The sequence below is a fragment of the Pelodiscus sinensis genome, chromosome 1 (assembly GCF_049634645.1).
Source record: "Pelodiscus sinensis isolate JC-2024 chromosome 1, ASM4963464v1, whole genome shotgun sequence".
In the NCBI taxonomy this organism is placed as follows: Eukaryota; Metazoa; Chordata; order Testudines; family Trionychidae; genus Pelodiscus; species Pelodiscus sinensis.
Window position 1 is genome coordinate 330867079 of NC_134711.1, and position 26757 is coordinate 330893835.

Below are 26757 nucleotides of genomic sequence, written 5' to 3' on the forward strand. Positions count from 1 at the left end.
GAAAAGTCCCAGACTTTTAAATCTCTCCCCATATGGCAGCTGTTCCGTACCCCTCATCATTTTTGTGTATTCTGAAAGCTGACCATTTCCTCCTTCCCTTTGTTTTCTGTCCTTGAACCAGTCACCAGGACATGAGAGGGCCTTCTCTCTTACCCATGGCAGCTCCCTTTGCTCAAGAGCCTTTGATGAGGGACTTCCTCAGAGGCTTTATGACAATCCAAGTGCACACAGCCACCGGCTCCCCCTTGCCCACATGTTTGGTGACCCCCTCACGGAATGCTAATAGATCAGATTTCGTTTCACCAAAGCTATGGTGACACTTCCACAGGAATCTGTGTTCATCTGTAGGCCGGAAAAGTCTGCCTTTACGAGGGTTCCCACCAGCTTGGGCGGTTCTGAAGTTTATTGCCCAATAATTGAAAGAATCACATCGAAAGCCATTTTAAACATCAACACCACGGTTGCTGCCCTGCAGTTGATTTACACGACAGGTTACACACCACAGCTGTGCCCTGACTCCTGCACTGCCGGAGGAAATACCGCGTGCGCATTGGCTGCCAGAACTGCTCTTGAGGTCGTGTGCCATTATTGTATTTGCATGGCTTTTATTTATAAGACATTTGCAATCTCCCCTCGCTCCATCTGTCGAGGAGCGTGGAGCTGTGATACCGAGGACATTCACGCTTGACACCGTCTGCCTCACATAAACGATTGAGCGTAATAAATGAATGATGAAGAGACAAAGCATCTTCCAGAAGGCCACAGATCACCCATCTCATCTCAGAGTTGGTGTCATCTCTTTTTGCATGAGCAGCCAGCCACCTGACACACACATAATGGCCTAACGTTTCAATGGAAACTAGAGATCTGGGTTACTTCGGTTTTTAGATGCCCAAAGAAAGATGTCTTCAAAGTGCCAGTTTTCAAAGAACCATAACTGAGCCCTTTCTGTAATCAGGCCCTTTGCAATATCTTCACATAACTGAAGAAACCCAAAATCATTAGTGACTTCAGAAACTTGAAGACACCCATCCATCCATGCCTTCATCCATCCAACCACTTCTCATCCATCCATCTGTCCATCCATCGATCCATCCAACCACTTCTCATCCATCCATCTGTCCATCCAACCACTCCTCATCCATCCATCCGTCCATTCATCCATCCAATCACCCCTCGTCCGTCCATCTGTCCATCCATCCATCCATCCATCCATCCATCCATCCATCCATCCAACTACCCCTAATCCATCCGTCCATCCATCCACCCTTCACCCATCAGCCCATTTCTTCCTTCCACCCATCCATCCATCCCTTCATCCATCCAACCACTCCCATCCATCCCTCCGTCCATCCATCCATCCATCCAACCATCCAACCATCCCTCATTCATCCATCCGTCCATTCATCCATCTATATACTTACAAACCAAAGAGAGGTACTTAGAAATCTTCACACATCCAGTTTGGGTTAATTACCTAGAGAACATTTTGTGGATGCTCTTTCGAATCACTTTGGTTTTTATGCTGTAAATTATGGGGTTTAAGACAGGGGGTATGAAGAGATAAAACGTGGACATCAGAGTGTTGAAAAGGGGTGGGGCATTCCTAGCATACCTGTGTATGACAGAGACGGACATCATTGGGATGTAGAATAGTAGCACGGCACAGATATGGGAGACACAGGTGTTCAGCGCCTTGAGGCGTTCCCCCCCAGAGGCTATACGGAAGATGGTTGTCACAATGACAATGTAGGAGATGAAAATAAGCAAAAAGTCTATTCCAAAGATAAAGAGAAGTGTGCATAAGCCATAGATATTATTGACTGAGATGTCTGCACACGCCAGCCTCATCATGTCAGAGTGCAGACAGTAGGCGTGGGAGAGGGCATTGGAGCGACAGAACGGCAAGCGTTTAACGAGAAAGGGTAATGGAAACACCACGCTGAAGCTTCTAACCACAACAGCCAGCCCGATTCCCATGATCCTGGGGTGGGTCAGGATGGCTGCGTAGCGCAGCGGGTTACAGATGGCCACCAAGCGATCGAACGCCATGGCCAGTAAAATCCCCGACTCCATGAAGGAAAAGGAGTGAATGAAAAACATCTGGGCCAGGCAGGCGTGGAAAGCGATGGCTGTGGAGTGGAAGCAGAAGGTGCCGAGCACGGTGGGCAGGGTTGACAGTGAGACACCGAGGTCGTTGACTGACAACATGCAAAGGAACAGATACATGGGCTGGTGGAGATGCTGTTCTTTCCAGACAATGCAGAGAACAAGGCAATTCCCCACCATGGCAGTGACGTAGAAGACACAAAAAGGGATTGAGATCCAGTGATTCGCATCATCCATGCCTGGGAACCCGGCTAGTTGGAACGTTGCAGGCTGGAAGTTGGTGCTATTCCAGTCCGTCATGATGAGCAGTCGCTGTGCCCAGCCCACTCCAGATCCCTGTGTAAATACAAAATGAATCTTTGTGTCACTTTTGATCAGAGCAGAGGAAAGATCAATACAGGGCACTCTCCCACCAATCCCTAGTCACACTAGGAACTCTTACCAGTTCCCTGCTGTGCCTGGGGCCACCCCAATACAAATAATAAACCTGGGGCACTAATTGTTACATCTAGGGTGGCTTTTTTCAGCTCTGTGTCAAGTGTGATTCATTATGACCCTTCCAAACTCAAGGCTCAATGTCACGGTCACCGGATTTGCAAAGCTGTAAATGTCATGCGGTCGGCTGTTTAAATCTGAAATATTATGGTGTTGTAACTGTCGGCTCCTGGCCTAAAGTGGGGAGGAGGAGTGGTCACATGATTATGGTGGGGGCGCGGTTGTGGTATTGTCAATATTACTTCCCTGCTGCTGTTGGCAGGGTGCCGTTTCAGACCTGGGCATGCAGCCACCAGCTGCTGTTGTCTGGCCACCAGCCTCCGCTGTCTGGACTGGACAAATACATGGGCTGGCGGAGACGCTGTTCTTTCCAGACAACGCAGAGAACAAGGCAATTCCCCACCATGACAGTGACGTAGAAGACACAAAAAGGGATCGAGATCCAGTGATTAGCAGCTTCCAGGCCTTTAGATGCTCTGAAGGAGTGCAGAAGTAAGGGTGGCAATATACACCCTCCTCAAATAACATTATGATTCCCCCACAATTGCCTTTTGTGTAAGACCCCCCCCCCCATTACAGTATAGGGTAAAAGGCCAGTTTTCACAGGGGGACACCAGAGTTCATGGTCCATAGCTTGTTGTTCATGGCCATGGATTTGGTAGGGCCCTCATTACACGGCCCCATGTGCTTCCATGACTGGTATCGTCTGGGGCATAGCTGGCATGACATGGCCCTTCCATGTATGCAGCTCTGCTATACTGATCCAGGGACAGTGGCGAGACCAGGGTGGGGAGGGAATCACTTTGATTGCCAGACCTTGGGGTTGGTGAAAGAGACAAGCTTGTGAGCTGACCCCGAACTCTTGTGCAAGCCGTCATGTCTGAAGAAGAAGGCAAACACTCATCCCTCTCACTGGCTGGGGTGGGGCCACTCAAAGCGATTCCCTCTCCCCCCTTGTCTGTCTGATGTTCCCAGTAGAATATCACTGATGCTATTAGATTTGGACAGGCACACGCTGGTCATTGTTGCACCCACTGCTGTGTGTGTTTGCCCCAAATTCTCTGCCGAGTGACACACTAAAGTTAAATGGAGATTGCCTATCTCCTAGAACTGGAAAAGACCTTGAAAGGTCATCAAGTCCAGCCTGCCGCCTTCACAGCAGGACCAAGCACCATCCCTGACAAATTTTTGCCCCCAAATGGCCTCTGCAAGGATTGAATTCACAACACTGGGTTTTACAGGCCAATACTCAAACCACTGAGTTATCCCTCCTCCCAGGAAGATACCACCCCAGATGGGATTCAAACTCACAATTCCTGGATTAGGAGACGAATGCCTTATCGATTAGGCCACTGGGGCTGCCACATGTGAGGTGTCCAGTGAACACTCGTGCTGAGCTGATTCTGTACCTGCTGTCCACACGCCTGTGTGAGTTTTGTAAAGTCCTGAATAGCGGTTCTGTGCGGATATTTTCAATGTCTTCAGTCTGCGAGGTAGCAGCAGGCGTCACCCACCTGTTGCGAGGGGTGGTTACCCAGTGTAGAGTGATGCTGCATGGACAATCGGCCTTCAGTGTTGCCAATAACCACCTGAGGAATTCTGTTGGGAACCTACAGCCCAACACCTACCCCGTGGCTGTTTGCCTACAAAGGCCTTGGACAGGTGACTTGATCATATGACCCACTCCCTTTGGGAGGTGCTTTCACCATGGGAGAACAATGGGGAAAGTTAGAAAATGGCCCTGGGGGTACCTCCATGCACATCTTCCCTCCTGCTCTTCGCTTCAGATGCAGCTTTGCTAAGGACAGAGAGCCCGGAAAGGTTTTGTTGACCCATCCTGACATAGGATGCGCTCCAGGGACTTTTCACCCAGCTGTTTGTTCCATCGCTGCTAAGAGCTTGCACTACTTGGGGATCGGTGCGTGTCGTCTCCTTTCTTTAACGATCCTACGCTCAACCTTTTCTTTCGGTTATTAATAAACCTTCAGATTTTTGAGGCGCAAGGACTGGCCCAGCGGGCTCTGTGGGGTAAGATCTGAGTATGAATTGAGCTGGTCCTTTGGGACTGGGAGAATCCGTTGGGAATCGGTGAGATCGGTTTGCAGAACCTCTCGCTGGTATTAGGGGTGGGTCTGGGTGTGGCACAGGAAATGCTGGAGGGGTTTTGCTTGTGAGACAGCTTGCTGGCCAGAGTGGCAGCGGACATGCTCGGTGTGGCTGGTTTGGTGCCTTATAGAGGAGGACCCCAGTCTGGGGCTGCAAAAGCTGCGAGGGGTCCTGTGGCACCTTATAGACTCACAGATGTATTGGAGCAGAAGCTTTCGTGGGCAAAGACCCACTTCGTCAGATGCATGGGTCTTTGCCCATGAAAAACTTATGTTCCTACACTTCAGTTAGTCTATAAGGTGCCACAGGACTCCTTGCCGCTTTTGCAGATTCAGACTAACACGGCTACCCCTCTGATACTAGTCTGGGGCTGTAACTGGCCCTGGGTCTAAGCAATTCACCCTGATTTGACCCTGTCAGTGGTTCCCCCAGAGCAGCTGCGATATTACAGCACCGGAGCCCTGACCTCCTTCCTGCTGGCACCCTCACCATGCCACCTTCAGCATTCCCGCCCCCCTGGCAGGGTGGGCAGCAATCCCAGGGCCAGGACCCGCCCGGCGCAAGTGGGGGCAGGGTCGCTGGTGCCCAGTCCAGCAAGGCAAGGAAGCGTGTGCTCACCCTCAGTGGGGCATTGCTCCGCAGCCTCGGGGCCTGTGGGCTCAGCACCTGGCAGGAAGGAGCCCTGGTGGATACGCAAGAGCAAACCCCACCCCCACACTGGGACCACCCGCAAGATTTTTCAAGCAAAATTCAACGTGACCAATTGGCCCCGAATCCAAGCAGTGCGCCAGGGAAGGAAGCCAGATCCTGCGCTCTGTGTGCCCGTTCTAACCCACATCTCACACCTGTGGCGCGGGAAGAGCAAGTGCAAGGCAGCTCTCCAGGAGAGAGCCCTTGGCCTCGTCCTTCAACAGCAGTGGGCAAATACCAGACCGTGGGCCGGATCCCGTTCACCATGGGTAGCCCCTGGCAGGTTGCCACTGTATTTACCTTCACCTCCATTTGCAGCTCCCATTGGCTGTGGATCACCATTCCTGGCCAATGGGAGCTGCAGGAAGTGCTGTTCCAGTCCACACCACTTCCCACAGCTCCCATTGGCTGCAGATCACCGTTCCTGGCCAATGGGAGCTTCAGGAAGTGCTGTTCCAGTCCACACCACTTCTCACAACTCCCATTGGCTGCAGATCACCGTTCCCGGCCAATGGGAGCTTCAGGAAGTGCTGTTCCAGTCCACACCACTTCCCACAACTCCCATTGGCTGCAGATCACCGTTCCTGGCCAATGGGAGCTTCAGGAAGTGCTGTTCCAGTCCACACCACTTCCCACAGCTCCCATTGGCTGCAGATCACCGTTCCCGGCCAATGGGAGCTTCAGGAAGTGCTGTTCCAGTCCACACCACTTCCCACAACTCCCATTGGCTGCAGATCACCGTTCCCGGCCAATGGGAGCTTCAGGAAGTGCTGTTCCAGTCCACACCACTTCCCACAGCTCCCATTGGCTGCAGATCACCGTTCCTGGCCAATGGGAGCTTCAGGAAGTGCTGTTCCAGTCCACACCACTTCCCACAGCTCCCATTGGCTGCAGATCACCGTTCCTGGCCAATGGGAGCTTCAGGAAGTGCTGTTCCAGTCCACACCACTTCCCACAGCTCCCATTGGCTGCAGGTCACCATTCCCAGCCAATGAGAGCTTCAGGAAGTGCTGTTCCAGTCCACACCGCTTCTCACAGCTCCCATTGGCTGCAGGTCACCATTCCCAGCCAATGAGAGCTTCAGGAAGTGCTGTTCCAGTCCACACCGCTTCCCACAGCTCCCATTGGCTGCAGGTCACCATTCCCAGCCAATGGGAGCTTCAGGAAGTGCTGTTCCAGTCCACACCGCTTCTCACAGCTCCCATTGGCTGCAGGTCACCATTCCCAGCCAATGGGAGCTTCAGGAAGTGCTGTTCCAGTCCACACCGCTTCCCACAGCTCCCATTGGCTGCGAACAGATCTGTGGCCAACGCGCACAGGAATCATCCATACCTGTGGAGGCGCAGGGTAAATATAGCAGTGGTGCCCACCCGGACCTACCCCTGGCAAACCGTCACTGTCTGATTGCCCACCCCGGTCCTACAATCAGGCCCACACAGTCTAACTCCAGCAGAGCCCCTGGAATGGGCTGCACACAGCTGACAGGGGCCAGGGAGCAGGATTTGACTGCAAGATCCGCGCCTGTTACGGTACAGATCGAATTCTCCTGTATGCACCAACGCAATGCAACCCACGCCCACTGTGCATCCCTTCCCACCTGTCTCATCCCCAGGGGCTTTCTAGCCTGGAACCTCCTGCCCAGTTGCAGCTGTGTCTGAAATAAGTGTGGGCCAGCGCAGGCCAGGTTCATTCAGTGCCCTGACTCCAAGGGGCCAGCTGGCTGCATTATGGCCAGGGTGATCAGGGCGAGTTTTAAGATCCTCTGTCCTAGCGTCGTTGCTGCAATAAACCACAGACAATACCAGAGCGGCAAGCGCTGTGAATACGTCTGCTCCGACTGCCTGTGCCACGGACGCCGTCTGATCCCTGCAGCAACTGATCTGTGTGCGCGGCGTGTACCAAGCTGACACCGCCCCGGGTTTCAGCTTGCGAGCGGAAAGTTGTCGACAAGCCCCCCTGCCCGAGAGACGAGGCATTTTTGCTGCCTTCCACCTGCCGCCCCCAAACTCTGCGCCTAGCCCCCTTCTCGGCAGTGTACTCACCAGCACCGTGCAGGGCCACAGGAGTGGGAGACTTCTCCGTACCGCAGAGGCCCGAGGCTGCACTGGTGTAGGTTGTGCGCTCGCTAGGCTCCCGGCGCGAGGGTAATTACAACGGGCCATTAGTGAAAGCCATTTGGGGACCGTTTCATTAGTGGGGAATGTCAACAGGTAGTTAAAGAAGGGAATCAAGCGAGGGGCAAGTTAAAGATTAACCGAGGAACGTGCGGCACTTACCCTTGGACACGCCTTGCTGAACATGACTCTCAGGCCGTAGAGCCTGGGGTGTGGCTAACGCACGGGGTGCAGACGGTGGCTCCAGCCCCTGGCTCTGACAGACACGTTCGCTTCCTGGGGAGAGCTGGGAATCTGATAGGAATGAAGATTAAAGGAACAGGAACAGACACGCTATTAGCTGGTTCCGCTAGCCCCCAAATCCTATGGCTAACTTCTTATGCTCCTATCTACAATGAGAAGCGGGGGGAGTCTATTTGCTCATGGGGGACTTTATTCTGGGTGGCACATCCTGAATGTCTCATGCTGCCAGTGCTAAAACATCCTTGGAATTTCTAAATCTCGTAGATGAGTTTCCTGGCTCAAAAAGTATTGCATCCAACACAGGGGAGTTCTGTGCTAGACCCTTTCCTCACGGAAAAAGAGAAACTGACCACAGAACTGAACCTCAATGGTAGCTTAGGTACGTGTGCTCATGACTGCATCGTATTTGTAATATGCAAACAAAATAAAGCCCACGCACCGTGAGAGATACACCCGGTGCTTTAAAAGAGCCGGTTTAAAAAGGTGAAAACAATTCTAAGGATGATCAGCTGGGCAGAATGTTTGAATCAGCAAATACGAGTGGCCATTGGGAATCACTTAAGAACCTCAATCTCACAACTGAAGAAGTTGTACATATTTTAAAAATGGCCAGGGGAAGCCATGGCAGCAATAGACACACACACACACACACACACACACACACACACACACACACTGATTGACAGAAAAAGAAAATTGATAACAATGGCTGTAAATCAGAAGCTAGGAATTATAGACAATTGATAAAGGAAGCCAAAGGACACAAGGCGAAAGTGTTCAATAAATATTTTTGTTCAGTAGGTGGGACAAGTGTGATACAGACATCATATTGTAAGGCTAACACTCTTTCCATTCACTAGTATCTCAGGAGGATGCTGAAAGCTGTTGTCAGCCAGTCGTTCATGATGAGTTCCTGGCAGGTCTTCTGCTCTGTCAATGATGATACATTTTTGGCTGTCTTCATGAACTAATCCGTTAACCATGCACAATTAGCCAACACAGCAGACACAGAGTCTCCAGAGACAAGAAATCAGAAAAGAATCAAAAGCACCCGGCCCAGTTTATTGTCACACAAAGCACAGTAATAGATGTCAGTGAACTAACTCAGTCAATATTATGGATCCAGAATTGCCCCTACGTGAGCCAAAGACCACTTTTTGAGGTACGCTTTTATACACAGGCACAAACAAGTCTCACATCACTCCTGACATATCAGGTGGCTGCCCTCTGTTGACTAGTTACTGAGGGGGAAATCTCGCTCCCCTGGGGTACAGAGCCCCCAGAAGGGTCCGAGGCCGGAGGTCAAATCAGTGAGGCAGGAGAGAAACCTAGAAGGGAAAACTTTATGATGCATGCATGCAGGCTGTCACTTCCAAGAGTGAAGCAGCAGCCCTGACAGACAGATTCAGGTATCCTTTATACAGAATGCTTAGACAGTTCAGTTGTTGATTGTTCTTCTTTAACATATCAAAGTCTCAGCAGAAGCACTCTGAGACTTCTGTTCACCCCAGGAGTGCTAGAAGTAAGTTTTACAGAACAAAGCCACATGAGAACTTGAGTGGAGGAGTCTACAAGGCAAACTGTGACAAAGATAAGGGTTTACATGACAAATTGTGACAGACTAGGAGTATCCATGAATTTGAGATAGTCATTCGTAAGGGTCTTTGATTAGAGTTAATTTGATTTCACTCTGATACAGGGAGAGAGGCCTGGAAAACTTTTTAAACCTTACAGCAGTTTTCTTTTAGAGAGTTTTGATTTCTGCACAGTCCCCCCTTTAGACACAATTGGAGTTATTGGATTTTTCTCCCACATTACCTCCGACAAGGGGGGTTCAATTGCTATCCAGCGTGCCGTCAATTGAGACCTGGTCATGAACCTGTGTGGGGATGCTGGTACCAAGCCATCTGTTACCATCTCCTGGAAATGTTTGTACAATCTGTACCTGACACCCTCTATCGTTTGATACCCTCAACCGTATTTATGCTCAGTCTTATGAACTAAGCTGGCTTCCTGCTCACAACTTGACTTGTTTACTCTCAGGCCTCACCCCAGGCCTTTGGTACCTGGGCTTATGTATCTTACTACAGAAGCAACTACTAAGGTTGGATGTTCTCCGATCAGAAGGCCTGGGTAACTTGCATCCAAGAGTTTTAACAGAACTGGCCGAGTGACAGCCCACGAGGCACAGGCCTGGTACACGTCTGTGTGACTCGGGCACTGGTATCTAGGGGCTGGGGCCAAAGAGAGGATAAGAGACCTTGATGCTACCGGTCAGTGAGATAAGTTGTTTTGGAGGCTAAAAAGACGGATTCTGCTCTGGCCTCCTTTGTGGGTGAGTGATTTCCAGAACCCATTCGGGGCTTTCGTGGCCACAAGGGCTCATCCAGGCTCGGCCAGGGGGGCCTGTTTGCACCACGCGGTGTTGCTACAGCGCTCTGGAAGCTCAGGACTGTGGCGCGATCCACACAACGGGCAGGGCATGGGCAGTGGCCAAGCAGGCACCTGCTACCCTCACCCTGGCCTACTTTTTTTAACCCTTTCCTGCCCACGTAGACCACGTTCCGGCCATTGGCCCTTCCACGGAGCCACACGGGAAGGGCCCTGTTGTGCGACGGGAGCTTTCGTGAGCAGGCCGGAGCCCTCCGCTCTCAATGCGCCTGCGTTCACGCCCTGGGGCTGCCCGCACAGAGGCTGTAATGGGCCCAGCAAGCCTCCGCTAGCCCGGCGTTTGCCAAGAGCTCTGGGAGGCCCAGAGCTTGGGGAGGTGGGTTAAACGCTGTGCTGCCGGGGGAGGGAAGGGGGCAGCAGGATGGGCAGCTGCATGGTCCACTGGGGAACCCCTGGCAGGGGAACTGTATTTTCTGGGCTGGCAAGGGACCTCTGGCTCCACAGCGAGGTGAACAGAGCTGGGGAGCAGGGCAGGGGCCCTGCTCCCCCTGGACAAGACGAGCCACGGAGGCAGCTCAGACGGGAGACCCCCCCCCCCACTTGCTGCTGGACAGTGGGCAATGCGCCGTCACGGAGGGGATCCGAGAACACCTTGGAGCATGGTCCAACGGACCAGAACTGCAGTAGCAAGTCAGGAGACTGGTTCTATTCCCTGGGATGCCACTGCCTGGCTCAGGGACCGTGGTGAAGTCACTTCATTGGTCTATGCCTCAGTTTCCCACCACGGGTCTTTTCTACACTAGAAGCTCTTGGGAGGCAGAGAGGCGCTCTCCCTGTGGCTGTACCCACACCGCAGTTGGCAGCAGGGTGAACATAAGGACATCCATACTGGGTCAGACCAAAGGTCCATCTAGCCCAGTAGCCTGTCTGCCGACAGTGGCCAGCACCAGGTGCCCCGAAGAGGGTGGACCGAAGACAATGATCCAGCGATTTGTCTCCTGCCATCCTTCTCCAGCATCTGACAAAGAGAGGCCAGGGACACCATTTCTATCCCCGGGCAATAGCATTTTATGGACCTAACCTCCATGAAATTATCTAGCTTCTCTTTAAACTCTGTTATAGTCCTAGCCTTCACAGCCTCCTCTGGCAAGGAGTTCCACAGGTTGACTACACATTGTGTGAAGAAGAACTTTCTTTATTAGTTTTAAACCTGCTCCCCATTAATTTCATTTGGTGTCCTCTAGTTCTTCTATTATGGGAACTAATAAATAACTTTTCTTTATTCGCCCTCTCCACACCACTCATGATTTTATAGACCTCTATCATATCCCCCCTCAGTCTCCTCTTTTCTAAACTGAAAAGTCCCCGTCTTTTTAATCTCTCCTCATATGGGACCCGTTCCAGACTCCTAATCATTTTAATTTCCCTTTTCTGAACCCTTTCCAAGGCCAAATTATCTTTTTTGAGGTGAGGAGACCACATCTGTACACAGTATTCAAGATGTGGGCGTACCATAGTTTTATACAGGGGCAGTAAGATATTCTGGGTCTTATTTTCTATCCCTTTTCCATGCCAATACACACCTCTAAGTTCTGGGGGCTCTGCTGAGCAGGTCTAATTAGGGGGACTTTCTTAGGAACACTGCTACTTACAGCCCAGGACTGGGGTCCTCCAGTCTAAGGCACCAAGCCAGCCACACCGAGCATGTCAGCTGCCTCTCCGGCCAGCAAGAAATCACACCCCAGTCCCCTCAGACACCCCAGTGTTTCCTGTGCCACAGCCAGCCCTGCTCCTTACACAGGCGAGAGTTTCTGAAAACCAACAGGTTTCCCCAGTCCCAAAGGACCAGCCACAGTCCCGAGTCCGTTCATACCTCAGATCTTACCCCACAGAGCCCGCTGGGCCAGGCCTTTCACATCGAAAATCGGAAGGTTTATTAATAACAGAAAGAAAAGTTTGCGAGTAGGATTGTTAAAGACAGCCGACGACACGCACCGATCCCCAAGTTTCGGGTGCAGGCTCTTAGCAGCGATGGAACAAACTGCCAAGTTAAAAGCGCACCCTATGGGTCAGCAGATCCTTCCGGGCCCTTTGTCTAGAGCAAAGCTGCTTCCGAAGTGAAGAGCGGGACTGAAGACATAGATGGAGGAACCCCTAGGATCCTTGTGATAACCACACCCATGCGGTGGGGAATCCCGTGGGAAACCGCCTCCCAAAATGGAGTTCGTCACATGAGCAAGTGACCCGCCCATGGCCTTTTGAAGCACGCAGCCACGATGGACCCGCACGGCTGCCAAATCCCCCAGGTGTGTGTTGGCAGCATGTACGGTCCGTTGTGCGCGGAATACCGTTATTCCCTGCGTTAGCCGCCCTTCGCCGCCGGCAGCTGCCTCCCAGAAGGAGACATGGAAAATCCCAGCCCCGAGCCAATTCTCACAACTGCACCAGCAAACATCCTACAGGCATGTGAGTAGGATGAACAGGCTCCGCAGAGCAGCAGCTTTTGACCGACACTTCCCTGGGCCCACGCTGCACAGAATTTGAGGCAAACACACAGGAGCGGGAGCAACAACATTAAAAATCCAGGAATGTCCCCGGCTTCCCCACCCGGAGAGCCAGGCGCCCGCTTGCCCGCGCCGCTCGAGCTGACGTGCGAAAAATGGCAGCGTGACCACAGCAGCTTGAGTTCGTCCAGCGCCATCCCGTCCCCTCCGCCCTCCCAGGTGTGTAGGTAGGTGGCAAGTCCACCCACAGCCGCGCTGCTAAAAATACCAGACACACTTGACACGACATCACAATCGACACGACATCTCAGTTAGGAAATACCAGACAGTTCTGTTTTCTCAGTTCTATCTTCTCAATTTGTTCCCCGGACAGAAAGCTCAAATATTGGACTGCCTGGTTCAAAACCGGACACCTGTCAACCCTAGCTCAGGCAGACGTGGCCTGTGCCTGTCCAGACGTGGCCCGTGTGGATGTGCAACACCTAGCACACCGGGGACCTATGCTCTGTTACAGCTCCGTGGCGCTACCTGACCACACCTGAGGCAAGGGGTAGTCAGGGGCCTGCTGCAGCTGGCTAACGGAGATAGGGCAAAGTTCCTGGGGAGACCCCACCGTAAGCCACGGCCAGCTCTCACGGGTGTGCACGTGGAGGAGGTAAATGTGAGATCCAGCCGTGACACAAACACGTGTCTAAGGGACAGGTCTCTACTTCCTTCTCTGTTTCCTCCTGCTGCATCCCCACAGCCGCCTTTTATTGTTTAAAACAGAGCAAAACAACCCGGGCAGAGAGCCTCGGCCAGCTCCCAGCACACATCACCGGGACGGAGAGGCGAACCGCTCCCCACGCCCGGCTGGGTTACGGGACATCTGGCAGCCACGTCCTTCTGATCACAGGGCCACGCCTCCTTCTGCAGACAGGCCTCCCCCAGGGGCTTGTCCAGCGACAACGGCAGATCCGTGCCACGGGGTGTAGGAGAAAGAAAGGCCCTGAAGCGTGGGACTGATGCCGGGCCTGCGGCCTGAACCAGAGTGAGCGAGTTACACTGCGAGTCACAGACCGGCCCTGTCACAAATGGGCGTTTGCCTGCAACTCTGTGTGTGGGACACGGACGTGGCTGCTAGCCCACGGGCCGTGGGAACGCATCCCCCCGGGACAGCACAAGGACCCCCCAGCCTGGCGTGCCACACACCGGTCTGGCCAAAGCGATGACTGTTGTGTCTGAAACGCCAGGAGGAAAGACCCGTCCCAGGGGATGGGAATGTTTTGTCTGACGTTCCCGGGCGTCACACGGGGGGGAAGGGAGTGAGAGGTAAGGGCCAGTGACAGCCAGGAGCTCAGACGTAGATGCTGCCGTCTGTGTCGTATCCAGGAATGGTCCTGTCCCCTGGAATTCAGCCTGTGACCCTCACGGCCCGCCCCACCGAAACCCAACGCTTCCCCAGGCTTCGGCGAGCGGCCCGCTGGCCATGCCGGGCAAGTCTTCAGGGCATGCGCCGTTGAGGATGGAATATTTTCAGCACTCTGTCCCAGAGGGGCTGGGTTTTCACCCCGTAAACGATGGGGTTGAGGGTGGGTGGCACCAGCACGTAGAGGTTGGCCAGGATAATGTGGGCCTGGCGATTGACATTGCGCCCAAAGCCCTGGCTTACGAACGAGAAGAAGGCCGGGGTGTAAAATATTAATATGACGCAGATGTGGGCGCTGCAGGTGCGCAGCGCCCTGAGCTGGGCTGCCTTGCACGGGAGCTGGGAGACGGCCCTGAGGATCAGCACGTAGGACGCAACGATCAGCACGACATCGAGCCCTATGGCCAAGAACGTGACGCTCAAGCCGTAGGCGATCACGGCGGTGATGTCGGCACAGGCCAGCCGGGCTATGCCCATGTGCTCGCAGTAGGTGTGGGGGAGGAGGCGGTGGCCGCAGTAGGGGAGCCCTTTCAGGAGAAAGACGAACGGGAGGGTCACGCAGACACTCCGGAGGACGCTCGCTGCCCCTGTTCTGCCTACCAGGGGCGTGGTGACCACGGCTCGGTACCGCAGGGGGTCGCAGATGGCAACGTACCGATCAAAGGCCATGGCCAGCAGGATGCCCGACTCCAGAGCAAACACCGCGTGGACGAAGAACATCTGGGTGAGGCAGGCAGCAAAGGCGATGTCCCCTGCCCCGAACCAGAGCATGAGCAGCATTTTCGGCACGGTGGCAGAAGGGAGGATGAGATCGGAGACCGCCAGCATGCCGAGGAGAAGGTACGTGGGCTGGTGCAGGCTTCGCTCCACCGCAATCAAGACAAGCACCAGGGTGTTCCCCAGCAGAACAACGGCGTACACGGAGCACAAGGGGAGGGAGAGCCAGAGGTGAGCGGCTTCCAGCCCGGGGATGCCTTGCAGGGTGAACACGACTGAGCTGGCCACGGTGTTGTTGGTGGCAGACGCGACAGGCATCCTGCCTCCTGTGCGGCTCCCGAAAATTATGTTCCCTGCAACATCAAGATCCACAGCAATGGAGCACTTAGTCAGTCATTGAAGTTAATCTTATTCATAGAATACAAGAATCCCAGGGCTGGAAGAGACCTCAGGAGTCGTCGAGTCCAGCCCCTGCCCAAAGTAGGACCAACCCAACTCCATCATCCCAGCCAGGGCTTGGGCAAGCTGAGAAGTAAAACCCTCTAGGGATGGAGATTCCACCCCCTCCCTAGGGAACCCAGCCCAGTGCTTCCCCACCCGCCTAGGGAAATAGTTTTTCCTAATGTCCAACCTAGACCTCCCCCACTTCAACTTGAGACCATTGCTCCTTGTTCTGCCATCCGCCACCACTGAGAACAGCCTCTCTCCAGCCTCTTTGGAACCTCCCTTCAGGGAGTTGCAGGCTGCTCTCAAATCTCCCCTCGTTCTTCTCTTCTGCAGACTGAACAGACCCAAATCCCTCAGCTGGTTCTTCACCCCCCTAATCATTTTGGTTGCCCTCTGCTGGACTTTCCCCCTAATATGCCATTAGCCTTCTTGGCTACCAGGGTACACTGGTGACTCCTATCCAGCTTCTCATCCATTGTAACCCCCAGGTCCTTTTCTGCTGAACTGCTGCTTAGTCAGTCGGTCCCCAGCCTGTAACTATGCTTGGGATTCTTCCCTCCCTAGGGCAGGACTCTACACTTGTCTTTGTTGAACGTCCTCAGATTTCTTGTGACCCAATCCCCCAATCTGTCTAAGTCACTCTGGACCCTCTCCCTGCCCTCAGGCGTATCTACCTCTCCCCCTAGCTTCATGTCATCCGTGAACTTGCTGAAGGTGTAATTCATCCCGTTATCTGGGTCATTAATAAAGATGTGGAACAAAACCAGCCCTACAACTAATCCGTGGGGCACTCTGCCAAAGTACCGCTCTGCACCCTTCCCCCCCTCATGAGGCTGATCCGAGTTACTATCCTCATTGCTTGAAGCATAGGGAGAGTAACACCCCATCCCACCAAATTGCAGATCTCGGCCTCCTTGTGCCTGTGTCTTTGGCCACTGAGTTCAGTGGGGAGTGTGTGTAACCAGCCCCCCGGCGGGTTTGAACCTGGGACTTTGGGAGCTGACTATAGGAGCCTCTGAGCTAAAAGCCAGCTGGCTCCCAGCCCCTGCTGTAGAGGTCTAAGTGCCACTTGCGCTACTCAGTAACCACACTAGGGCTGTGTCTGCACTCGTGGCTTCTTGCACAAGTAATATTCAAATGAGGCTAAGGGTGGAATATCGCTGAGCCTCATTTGCATATTACTCACGCAAGAAGCCGCGAGTGTAGACACAGCCTAGGTGTGTGGGTTACATGTGCACAGTCACTTAGGCATGTGTGTTCAGGGCCCTAATTCAGACAGGAAGGTTGCACATGTCAAATTCCCCGCCCATGATTCGGTGTTATTTGTGGGCCCGAGGACACGAGCAATCGCTCACCCCGTGTTTTGCTCCTTCCGTCCAAGGATCTCCATGCTCACGTCCAAACAGCAGCCAACTGTCTAGTTACGCCTCTGGTGAACAAACCCCTCTCCCCGCTCAGCCCCCTGGCTGGAGTCTCTCCTGCTGTAAGCTGAGAAATAATCAATACCCGCACTCACCTGAAAGTCATGGGCTGCCTGTGTTTTCCTCTGACAAGGGCAGCAAAATGCAAACGGAGCCCAGACACCTTCGGCGGCTGTATTGTTTGGAGATCGGGGGTATTTATACGTTGTCCTGCAAATCCGCTGGGCTAGAGAGTCAGCCAGGAGTATCGGCCCCCTGAGTTTTGCTGGAAGAGCAACAGCAAAGCAATTAACCCTTTCACTCCTGGCTCCCTCTCGCCGTACACGGCTCTCAGCATCCTTTTGTTTGGCATCTTCTCAGCTGCGTACCAGGGGGCCTGTCGCGATGGAGTTACTGCCCGTGTGCCCTGTTCTGCATCCTGGCTGGGCTGGGCAGGGGCTGGTCCCCAAACAGAATACAGGGGGAACAAGACCCGTGTTTACGATTTCACGATTAAGCAGTGCAGCACGTCAGAGAATTTGGCTCAAGTCATCCCTGGCTTATTCCTAAGGTCACAAACACGTTTATAAACTTTCAGAGCGTTCACCAAGGAAATCAATTAAAGCCTTAGGAACATCCGAATGGCCAGACGGGGTCAGACCAAAGTCCATCTGGCCCAGTCTCCTGTCTTCTGACAGGCTATGTCTCTACTGCATGCTTATTTCCAAACAACTGAGTGAACGTCTATGCGTTCAAAATAATTTTGAAATAACGGGCTTCTTACTCCGACTCCTGTAACCCTAATTTCACGAGAAGCAAGGAAAGTCAGAGGGAAATAGGTCTTCCTTCCACTTCCTGCTGTGTAGCCAGCACCACAAGCCAAGTTAAGCAACTTCCAACTTCAGCTATGCAATGCACGTAGCTGAAGTTGCGTATCCTAACTTGGCTTTAGCCTGCAGTGTAGATGTATCTTCTGTGGCCAACGCCAGGTGCCACAGGTAATCCTCAAGGGTGCGTCTACACAGTAGCACATACTTCGAAATAAACGATGCAATGTGAGCTGCGCAAACTGCGTCGCTTATTTCGAAAGAGTTTATTTTGAAATTTGGCGCTGTCGACACAGCACTTATTTCGACGTGAAGTGCTATTCCTCCGACTTCCTTGGTCTTCATGCACCGAGGTTTACAGGAAGTTGGAGCAAGAAGCCCGATATTGTGAATTTATTTCGAAATAACGGGCTTCTGGTGTAGACAGTGCATAACGTTATTTTGGAATAACGGAAATATTCCGAAAGAATGTCCCTGGGTAGACGTACCCCAAGTGATCTCTCTCCTCTTATCCTTGCCAGAGGTTGTTGTGAAGGCCAGGATGTCAACAGGGTCCCAAAATAAGAACTAGATACGTTCATGGAGGTTAGGGCCACCGATACTTATTAGCCAGGGTGGGTAGGAACGGTGCCCCTCACCTCTTTATCGGAGGCTGGAAATGGGTGACGGGGCATCTGTCATTGGCTGGGGCATCTGTCATTGGCTGCTGTCAGACGACAGGATAGACCCATTCTAGCTGCTCTTATGTTCTATTTCCAGCCTCAGGCCAACAGGGGTAGGGACACCATTCCTACCCAGCCTGCCATAGTGCCTCCTACATTCGGCTCCAGAGGTCCCGGGTTCAAACCTACCCATGGATGGCAGGGGTGACAAGCAAGATAGGGCATCTCAACTCTGTCAGACTGAGAGGGCTGGACACAAGGGCCTGAGGTGCTGGGATGCTGAGCAGGTGGGGGAAGGAGAAGGGGCCTTTTGGTGTGAAATAAAGGGAGACTGACGCCCATCCCTCTGACTCACTCCTTATCCCCTGCCCAGCTGTGGGTGACTGGTGGCCCACAGGGAGGCAGTGGGCGTTTTACCCCTGGTGTGGGTGGACCCAAGACCCCAATTTGGCACTTTATTCAGACCTTAGTTGAGGCAGGGACTGGGATGGGCTTTGGCTCAGACCCGACAGCCAGAGCAGGAAGCACTGAACGAAAGCGCCCACAGCCGCTTTCTACCGTCAGCTTCTGCCCACGCCGCTGCCCTTTCCTCTGGCCCTCCCAAGGAAACGCCGCACCCCTCTGGGAGGCAGGCATGTCCCCTGCTCTGAGGAGCTGACACACACGTAGGCGATGGCTCATTGAGAAAAGTTAAGTGCAGAGTCCCGGGGCTGGGGGGGGACAGCCGTCTGGTTCTCGCTATGACGCAGGACAGCGGGGTTCAGTTCCCATTTCTGACACCGATGTCCTGCGTGACCTTGGGCAAGTTCTTGCCTCTGCCTGTGCCTCAGTTTCCTCTTGTGCAATGGGGCTAATAGCCCCGCTAAGCCCTTTGGGCCAGGGACTGTCTGTGCAGAGCCAAGATGTGGCCAGATCCAGCCTACCGAATGCTTTAATCCGGCCCATGGGTTGTGGCTGTTTTCATCCTGCTGCCCAGGCCACCGAGTTTCCAGGCAGCGGCTCAGGCAGCAGGATCCTATTGAAATGGCTCATGGCCACAGCGCTACCCTGGCAGGGGCAAGAGCCGTGAACCTTTTAAATCGCCGAGCAACCCCAGGCGGCGGCCAGGCAACACGGTAGCGGTGGGGCCGGGAGCCGCGAGCCTTTTGTTGTGTTTTTCATTCCAAGACTCACAACTCACAGGCCGGGGATCCCCCTTTCCCGAGACCCACCCCCGCGTCCCTTCTCCGTACCGGAGCCCATCCCGTGCCCACCCCATCTGCACCCGAGAAGGGCAGCTCCTCCCCGAGCTCTCTGGGGTTCCTTCCTCTGTGTAAATGCCCCGCCTGGACGAGAGTCTCCCAATATCAGCTCCAGAGACGCCGGTTGCCCTCTGTGTGGACTGGGTTAGCCCTGGGGCTGCCCCTGCCCCACGACCACACCCCACGTCACACCGCACTAGAAATGCTGCGCACACACGTCTCGCATTGGGCCTGGCACTCAGCTAGTCCTCAGTGTTCAGCAGAGACCCCGACGTCCCCCCTGCCGGGACTCTCGCTGCCAGGCAGGCTTGGGGCCGGCTGGGCGTGTCCGGTTCATGCCGCTCTACACTTTCCTCGGGGTTTGCGGCTCTGCCCGGCGCGTGGGCTGGCACGGTCGAGGGAAAGGAAACGCCACGGGGCTAATCCACGTCAGCCGGGCGTTGGGTACTGCTCCCCGGGGGACGCTGGGGGTTAACGTGAGCGAGGAAGGGGGGTCAGGAAGAGGAGAAAGGTGAACCGTGGGCTGGCGCGAGGGCGCAGGTGCAGTTCTGCAGGGGCCGGGTTCGAGGCCAGTCCTAGCTGGCATCTGCATTCCTGCCCTGGGCACAGAGAGATGGAGTCTGCCTGGGGTGAGTGCTCGGGGCAGGGGCCTGACGCGATGGCTCCTGGGCTCTCTGCCAGCCTTGGGATTTGGTGGCTCTTTGTGGCCCTTCGTTTCCCCTGAGGCGAGGGAGCCAGGACCCCGTGGGTGGCTCCTCCACCCTCCCCCGAGCCCAGGAGGCCCATGGCCGGCGCTACACCCACTCAGCGTCTTCACACGCTGGACGGAGACGTTCCTGGAGACTCGTGAGGGAAGGGCCAGGCCCCTCCGTGTCCCTCTGTGTCCCCGCTCAGCCCCTCGCCCAAAGACAGAGGCGTCGCAGGGGGCGCAGGGCGGACGGGGTGACGGAGGCTCTCGGGGGGGCGTGCTCGGTGTGAAATAAAGGGAGACGGCCGCCGGATGATGCTCTTTACGGAATGGCCTTGTGGCTCGGCTTGGCTGGCTGGACAGCGCCAGTGGCTCCCCCGTGTCTCCCGGTAGCTGCCGAGTTCTTGGCGGGTGGCACGCGCCACGGTGTAGGACACACTCCGCCGGCCGAGGAGCCGGCCCTGCTGCGCCTCACGAGCCCAGCCCAGCACTGGGGATACCCACTAGCGGCTCGCTGGGCGCTCCATGGCTCCAGCCGGGACCCTGGGGCTGGCCCCCGGCCCTCTCAGACGCAGGGCTCCACGAACTGGGCTCTTGTGGGTCCCTGTCGCCACACAACGCCACCTCCCCTCCCCTCTGCCTGGCGGGACCTCAGCTCTCTCACTGGGCAGCAGGCCTGGCCCGGCGCCTGCCCTCCATCCCGCTGGCGCCCACCGCGTCCCCTCTCCCAGCGGGGTGGCAAGGCGGGGGGGGGGGGAAGGTTAGAACAGGCCTCAAGCTCCCTCAGAGCCCTGCCCCAGGCAGCCTCCAGTGTCCCCCCAGAAAGCCCGGGCTCCTCCCCCGGCTGCTCCCCCGGACGCTTGCCCTAATCAATCTGAGTCTCTAACAAGGTCTCCTTGTTGGTTAGACAGACTAACACGGCCGCCCCTCTGCGACCGGTCTGTCAGGGCTCTTTGAGGGGACCAACCTGGGGGGGGATCCTGTTCAATGCACCTGCCCGGCCGGCTTGGGGGGTAGGCGGGTTTGGGGTGGGGCTGGGGGTTCCCCACAGGGCTGCAGGCCTGGTGGGTCGAGATGGCTAACACCGGAGGCTTGCTTGCAAGCTTATCTGTGTGGCTGTGACCCAGGCTCCCTCACCCGGCCCCAGATCCACGGTAGCTGGCGGGGATGCTCTGGGGAGCTGAAGGGCTGACCAACTCTGGAGGCCTCCAGAAACAAAACCCACGCCATGTCAGCCGGGCCCGACTCACACCACAGCGACAGCCCATGCAGGGCTCACAGTGCCACTCATCTGCTGGACTAGCAATGTAGGGGACGTGGGTGGAATTCCTGGCCCCGCCACAGACTTTCTGGATGACCTGGGTCAAGTCACTTAGGGTCTGTCTACAGAGGGAGAAAAACCCCGTGGCATGGCCGCCGCTCGCCTGGGTCAGCGGACGTGGGCTCACTAGGCTCAGACCACAGGGCTCTGTCGACATTCGGGCTTGGGCTAGCTGCTGAGACCTGCCAGCCTCAGTTTCCCTCTGTAGAATGGAAACAAGACTATTTCCTTTCCCCCCACCCGGGGCCTGTCTACATAAGACTGCCAATTCTCTGGGCCAAGGGACTCGTTCGCTGTGTATCCTGGGACAACATGAGGCTCTGACGGACACGTCGGACCTGCGCCGGTTCTGCGGCGGGAACAAGTGGCGAGGAAGCAGGGCCGAAGCAAGCTGCCGCACGCCACCCTCATATGCACCAAGCTGTTTTTAGTCTGTACCAAGCCACAATTACAACAGGCAAAATGAACACGTTACAATATCTCGCTTGATGGCTCGGACTTTGTTAGCATCTCCACGGCCGCATTGATTTCCCCGTCTGTCTCGATCAGAGCCTGTAAGTTCGCCTGCCGGTCCTGGAAGCCCATGGTCCGGAGCTGCTCCATTTGTGTCTCGTATCTGACTTCTGGCACTGGCTGGTCCATGCCCCCTGGGCCGTCGGGGTCTTCCTTGTCTGACTCGAGGTTGACGTCCTCCTCGGACTCGCTGCTGGGCAGAGACCCTTCCATGCTCTCCAGCTCCAGTTCCACGTCCCGGTCGCCCAGGCCGAGGATAAAATCCGGTACCTCGGTGGAGAGCGTCTGGAGGCCCAGCTGGATCTGCAGCAGAGCCTGCATGGCTCGCGGGCTGCTCAGCAGGGGCGCGATGTCAGCGTTCTCCAGCTCCGGAGGGAGCTGCGGCGCCTGTTCGTCGCGAGGCCGAGCGCGGCCCCCCCTGGAGACGCAGGAATTATTCAGCAGCAGCTGGGCCGGGCCGGTGGGATTGGACAACACGCTCTCCATGTGCTGCATGAACTCTGGGTTCCCCGTCAGATGCTGCACCAGACTCTGAACGCCTCCCGGGTTAGCAACCCCAGGGCCTGCCCCGGGCCCAAAATTCAGGACGATAAAGTTTTGCCCTGCGCTGTCGTGAGTCGGGCTGTTACTCCCCGTGTCGCCTGCCCTGTGCGTCCGCGTGGCCCAGGGGTTGGGCAACGGGTCTCTGTTTTCCGTCCGGGCTGGCGGGGCGGCCCTACTCAAAGGTGGGTTATTCTCCAAGGAAGCGAACGTGTTGCTGTCAAACTGGGCTTGCACGGCGTTCATCATGGGCTCCTCGAATTCGCTGTACAGCTGCTGCAGGGCGCTGTACCCCCCCGGGATGCTCTCCAGGTTGCTCAAGGCGCGATCGTGATTCCGGATCATTTCTTGCAGCGTCGCCGGGTTGCTGGTGACCTCGATCATTTCCCGGATGAAGTCGGGGCTGTGGAGGATGTGATGGATCTCGGGGCTCTGCTGGGCCAGCTGCTGCAGCTGCGGGTTGGAGAGAAGGACCTCCCGCACCAGGTCCGTGTTGCTGAGGAGGTTCTGCACCAAGGGGTTCTGTGTCACCTCGTTCATCAGGTCCTGGATGGAGACCTCGGCCTCCTGGGCCTCGCTCGTGAAATCCGACATGTCCGTGGGGTCCAGGCCCAGCACGCTCATGCCCGTCACCCCGATGAGGAAGCCCAGGAGGAAGGGGTTGTTGTTGATGGTGTTAAGGTCCAGGTTGGAGCTGATGATCTCAAACAAAAGGTTTTCCATGATCTGAGCCACCAGCTCCTGGCTGGAGGCCACCAGCTCTTCTAAGCGCCCCTGCAGCTCGGACACGCTGCAGGAGCGGAGGCCCAGATCCTGCAGAGCCGGGCCCCGCCCCGAGGCGAGCAGGTTGGAGGCGCTGCTGTTTACGGACGGCGTCGGCGGGGCGGCGACGTTCCTCAGCTCCGCGGCGTGGTCCTGGGGCCGCTTTGGGGAGCGGATAACAAGGTGGATGCTGAAACCGCTGCGGACTCCGTGCTGGCTCAGCGTCTCCTGATCCTTGAGGATCTTCCCAGCAAATATTAGCACCAGCAGGTCAGAGGGCGTTTTGAAGCGCTTGGCGACGTCTTCCTTGAAGGCGCGGACGGTGCTGCTCTCGGCCACCTCAAACTGCTCCTTCTGCTTGAGGGTCTTCACCGTCACCTTGAGGACGCCGCTGGAGTCGACGGTGACGGCGGCTGGCTTGGCCCCGGGGGCCCGGCGGCTTTCGGACATGGCGACCGGGGACGCGGGAGCTCCACGTTGGTCCTGCTGCGGGGAGCAGAGGGGCCTGGAGGAGGAGATGGGATGTGACGGAGGACAATTCCTTCGGGCTGCCGGCCGCTGTTGGCGTGGGCTTCTGGGGGGACGTGCGGGGAAGGGGGAATTGGCCTTCGCTCCCCGAGGTGCTACCAGAAGCCAAACCCAGAGCGCGCATACCAGCTTAGATGTTGGCCTGCTCCTCCGCTCGCTCGGTCACCGCCTGGCAGGTGCCCTCATGGTCTTTCTCCCGCTGGTACTGCCGGGCCACGCAGAATTTCCACCGGCCTGCCCCTGGGGACTGTGACATCACCGATGACAGTGACATCACCGATGACATCACAGAAAGCAGACACGGCCTGGGTGTCTGGCACCTCCCTTGAATATGGGCCCAGCACCCTCGTTTTCCGGTTCCCCCTTCACTCCCGCAGCCTGCCCAGCACCCTGACGCAGCACCCCTGCACCCACGGTGGCTGGAGACTCCCACGGGCTGGTGCCCAGTGGGACCCATGTCCCAGGCCTGGACCACGCTTGCCTCCCTGTGTTCTCCTCCTCCCCTGCTCCTGGGCAGACACAGTCCTTGGGCCCCTGCCTTCCCGAGCCGCTCCCCTTGGGGAAAGCATCTCCCCCTGCACAGCATCCTGGCCCGCTGCCGCCAGTCACAGAATCACAGAATCGTAGCATCCCAGGGCTGGCAGAGACCTCGGGAGTTGTCGAGTCCAAAGCAGGACCAGCCCCAGCCAGGGCTTTGTCCAGCCGGGACTTAAGCACCTCTAGGGATGGAGATTCCACCCCTCCCTAGGGAACCCAGCCCTGCGCTTCCCCACCCGCCTAGGGAAATCCTTTGTCCTAATGTCCAACCTAGACCTGCCCCACTGCAACTTGAGACCATCGCTCCTCGTTCTGCCACCTGCCATTCAACACCAGTGGGGCTGGCATTGCTCTTGTCTTCATTGCAGGAAACCGACCCCCACCTCCCATCCCTGCCCCCGCATTGTCTCCCTTTTTTTTTTGCTTAATACAGTAGACTTCCGATAATCCAGAACCTATGGGATTTAGGTGGTGCCGGATTATCAGCTATGCCAGAGTATCAGGAGGAACTATAAACAAGTTATGTATATACTGTATATCAAGTCTTCTTAACCCTTTTTATTGTACATACCGTATACAGTATACTGGAATGTTTTAGTTTTTTTAAGCCTTTTTTACCCTTTTCGCTCAGTCCAGCTGCTGCTGCTGCTGCTACCTTGTAACTCATTTTTTGCCAAAGCTTTTTTTTTTTTTTAAATGGAGATTGCCGATCTCCTAGAACTGGAAGGGACCTTGGAAGGTCATCAAGTCCAGTCCCCTGCCTTCACAGCAAGACCAAGTACCAGCCCTGACAAATTTTTGCCCCAAATTCCTAAATGCCTCTGCAGGGATTGAACTCGCAACCCTGGGTTTAGCAGGCCAATGCTCAAACCACTGAGCGATCCCTCCCCCTTCACTCACTCGGCTCTTGCCATTTTGATGCCGGACTATTGGAATTCTCAGGGTTCTTTTTTGTCTCACCAAGCAGATGGTCTCTCCCCATGGGGTCTCCGCACCAGTGTCTCATGCCAGTCTGTCTTCCAGGCACCTCTGCTCTCTCTTCCCATCCCGCTGCACCCCAGAGGTGGGTCTGCTCTTCCAGTGCTGCGTTGTAGGACCCCCAAACACCTTCCCTTGGTGCTCTGGCTCTGGCCCCTTATTTGCTTAATAATTCTCCGGGTCCTTTTTGTTTTTGCTCAACAACGTTGGTCTCCCCCTTCCCCCCCTACAGAATTTTTTTACCAGTGTTTTGGGGGGTTTTTTGAGGGGGGGGTCGGTGTTTTTGGTTAAACCATCTGGCAACCTTACTCCTGGACCCCGGCAGCTTTCCCTCCAGGTACTGTCCCACAGCAGTGCCTCCATATCCTGGGGTTCTCCCATCAGGCAGCCCCCCAAGTCTCTGACTGCCTTGCCTTGGCGACTTGCTGCCAGTTGCCATCTTGTCCCTGCTGCCTTCTCCTGGCCTGGCTGCCACCTCGGTACCCTCGGGCCTCGCCTCAGGCCCAGCAGCCTGGGAGTTTGCCCGCCAGGGCTCCCCAGCTCTGCCTGCCTTTCCCCAAATCCGCTCTGTCCCAGGCAGCCTCCAGCTTCCCTGGCAGCCTGGTTCCTCCTTCTCCCCAACTGGGGTGTGAGCGTGTGTCTCTCCCCTCCCCTCCTGGGCTATGTCTACACTCCTGGCGTCTTGCATGAGAAATATGCAAATGAGGCTGAGCATGGAATATCACCGAGCCTCATTTGCATACCTAATGAGCCACCGTTTTTGCAGAAGAGGCTCTTGCGCCAGAAGGAGTGTCTACACGGCCCCTTCTTGCGCAGGAAAACCCTCTTGCGCGATGCCGTTCTTCTTGAAAATAATCAGCGTGGCGGCATCGCGCAAGAGGGTTTTCCTGCGCAAGAAGGGGCCGTGTAGATAGCTCCTTCTGGCGCAAGAGCCTCTTCTGCAAAAACGGTGGCTCATTAGGTATGCAAATGAGGCTCAGCAATATTCCACGCTTAGCCTCATTTGCATATTTCTCGTGCAAGAAGCCGCGCGTGTGGGTCCTATTTATACAGCCCTCCTCTGGGCCTGAACAGGCTGCTACGCAGGCCTCATCCCCTTGCTCCACTGCCGTCTCCCAGAGCTGGATTTAACCCTTGCTAGGCCAGGGCGGGGCAGATGCTCCGTCGCGCCCCCATACACAATCTGTCCCTTCCTGTTTCCGGTCTACATTCTGGGAAGGGCCAGGGGGATCCATGTTTATAAAGGAAGCGCTTCTGAGCACGGCCGGGACAAGTGCTTTTGCGGAAAAGCGTCCGTGCCAATCTAGACGCTCTTTTCCGCAAATGCTTTTCACGGAAAACTTTTCCGTGAAAAGCATTTGCGGAAAATCATGCCAGTGTAGACGTAGACCCCCAGTTTAACCCCTGTCTCTTTGTGATTTGCCCACACACCCTCTGTCCTTGTTAGACTCAAAGCATTCCTGAGCACATTTTGGCCTTTGAGGTGTCTGCGATTTGAGAGTCAAGGCTTGCTATTGGGCGCTACTAAGTCCCATG

At 55.5% G+C, this 26757-nt stretch overlaps 2 protein-coding genes and 1 pseudogene across 2 annotated transcripts; all 3 read right to left on the minus strand.

Annotated features, from left to right (window-relative positions):
- Window positions 1-1246: 1246 nt before the first annotated feature.
- Window positions 1247-7692, minus strand: LOC102444397 (olfactory receptor 51I1-like). The gene is made up of 2 exons (XM_006129880.4): window positions 7443-7692; window positions 1247-2445 (listed from the first exon to the last, which is right to left on the minus strand). The coding sequence occupies exons 1-2, from the start codon at window positions 7560-7562 to the stop codon at window positions 1474-1476; spliced, it is 1092 nt and encodes a 363-aa protein (XP_006129942.2). The 5' UTR covers window positions 7563-7692; the 3' UTR covers window positions 1247-1473.
- A 6443-nt stretch (window positions 7693-14135) lies between these two features.
- On the minus strand, window positions 14136-15095 carry LOC102444629 (olfactory receptor 52D1-like). The gene has a single exon (XM_014576936.3). It carries the CDS (start codon window positions 15093-15095, stop codon window positions 14136-14138), a length of 960 nt encoding a protein of 319 aa, XP_014432422.2.
- Window positions 15096-21770: 6675 nt separating this feature from the next.
- LOC102444854 (ubiquilin-1 pseudogene) lies at window positions 21771-23995 on the minus strand (annotated as a pseudogene).
- Window positions 23996-26757: the final 2762 nt, after the last annotated feature.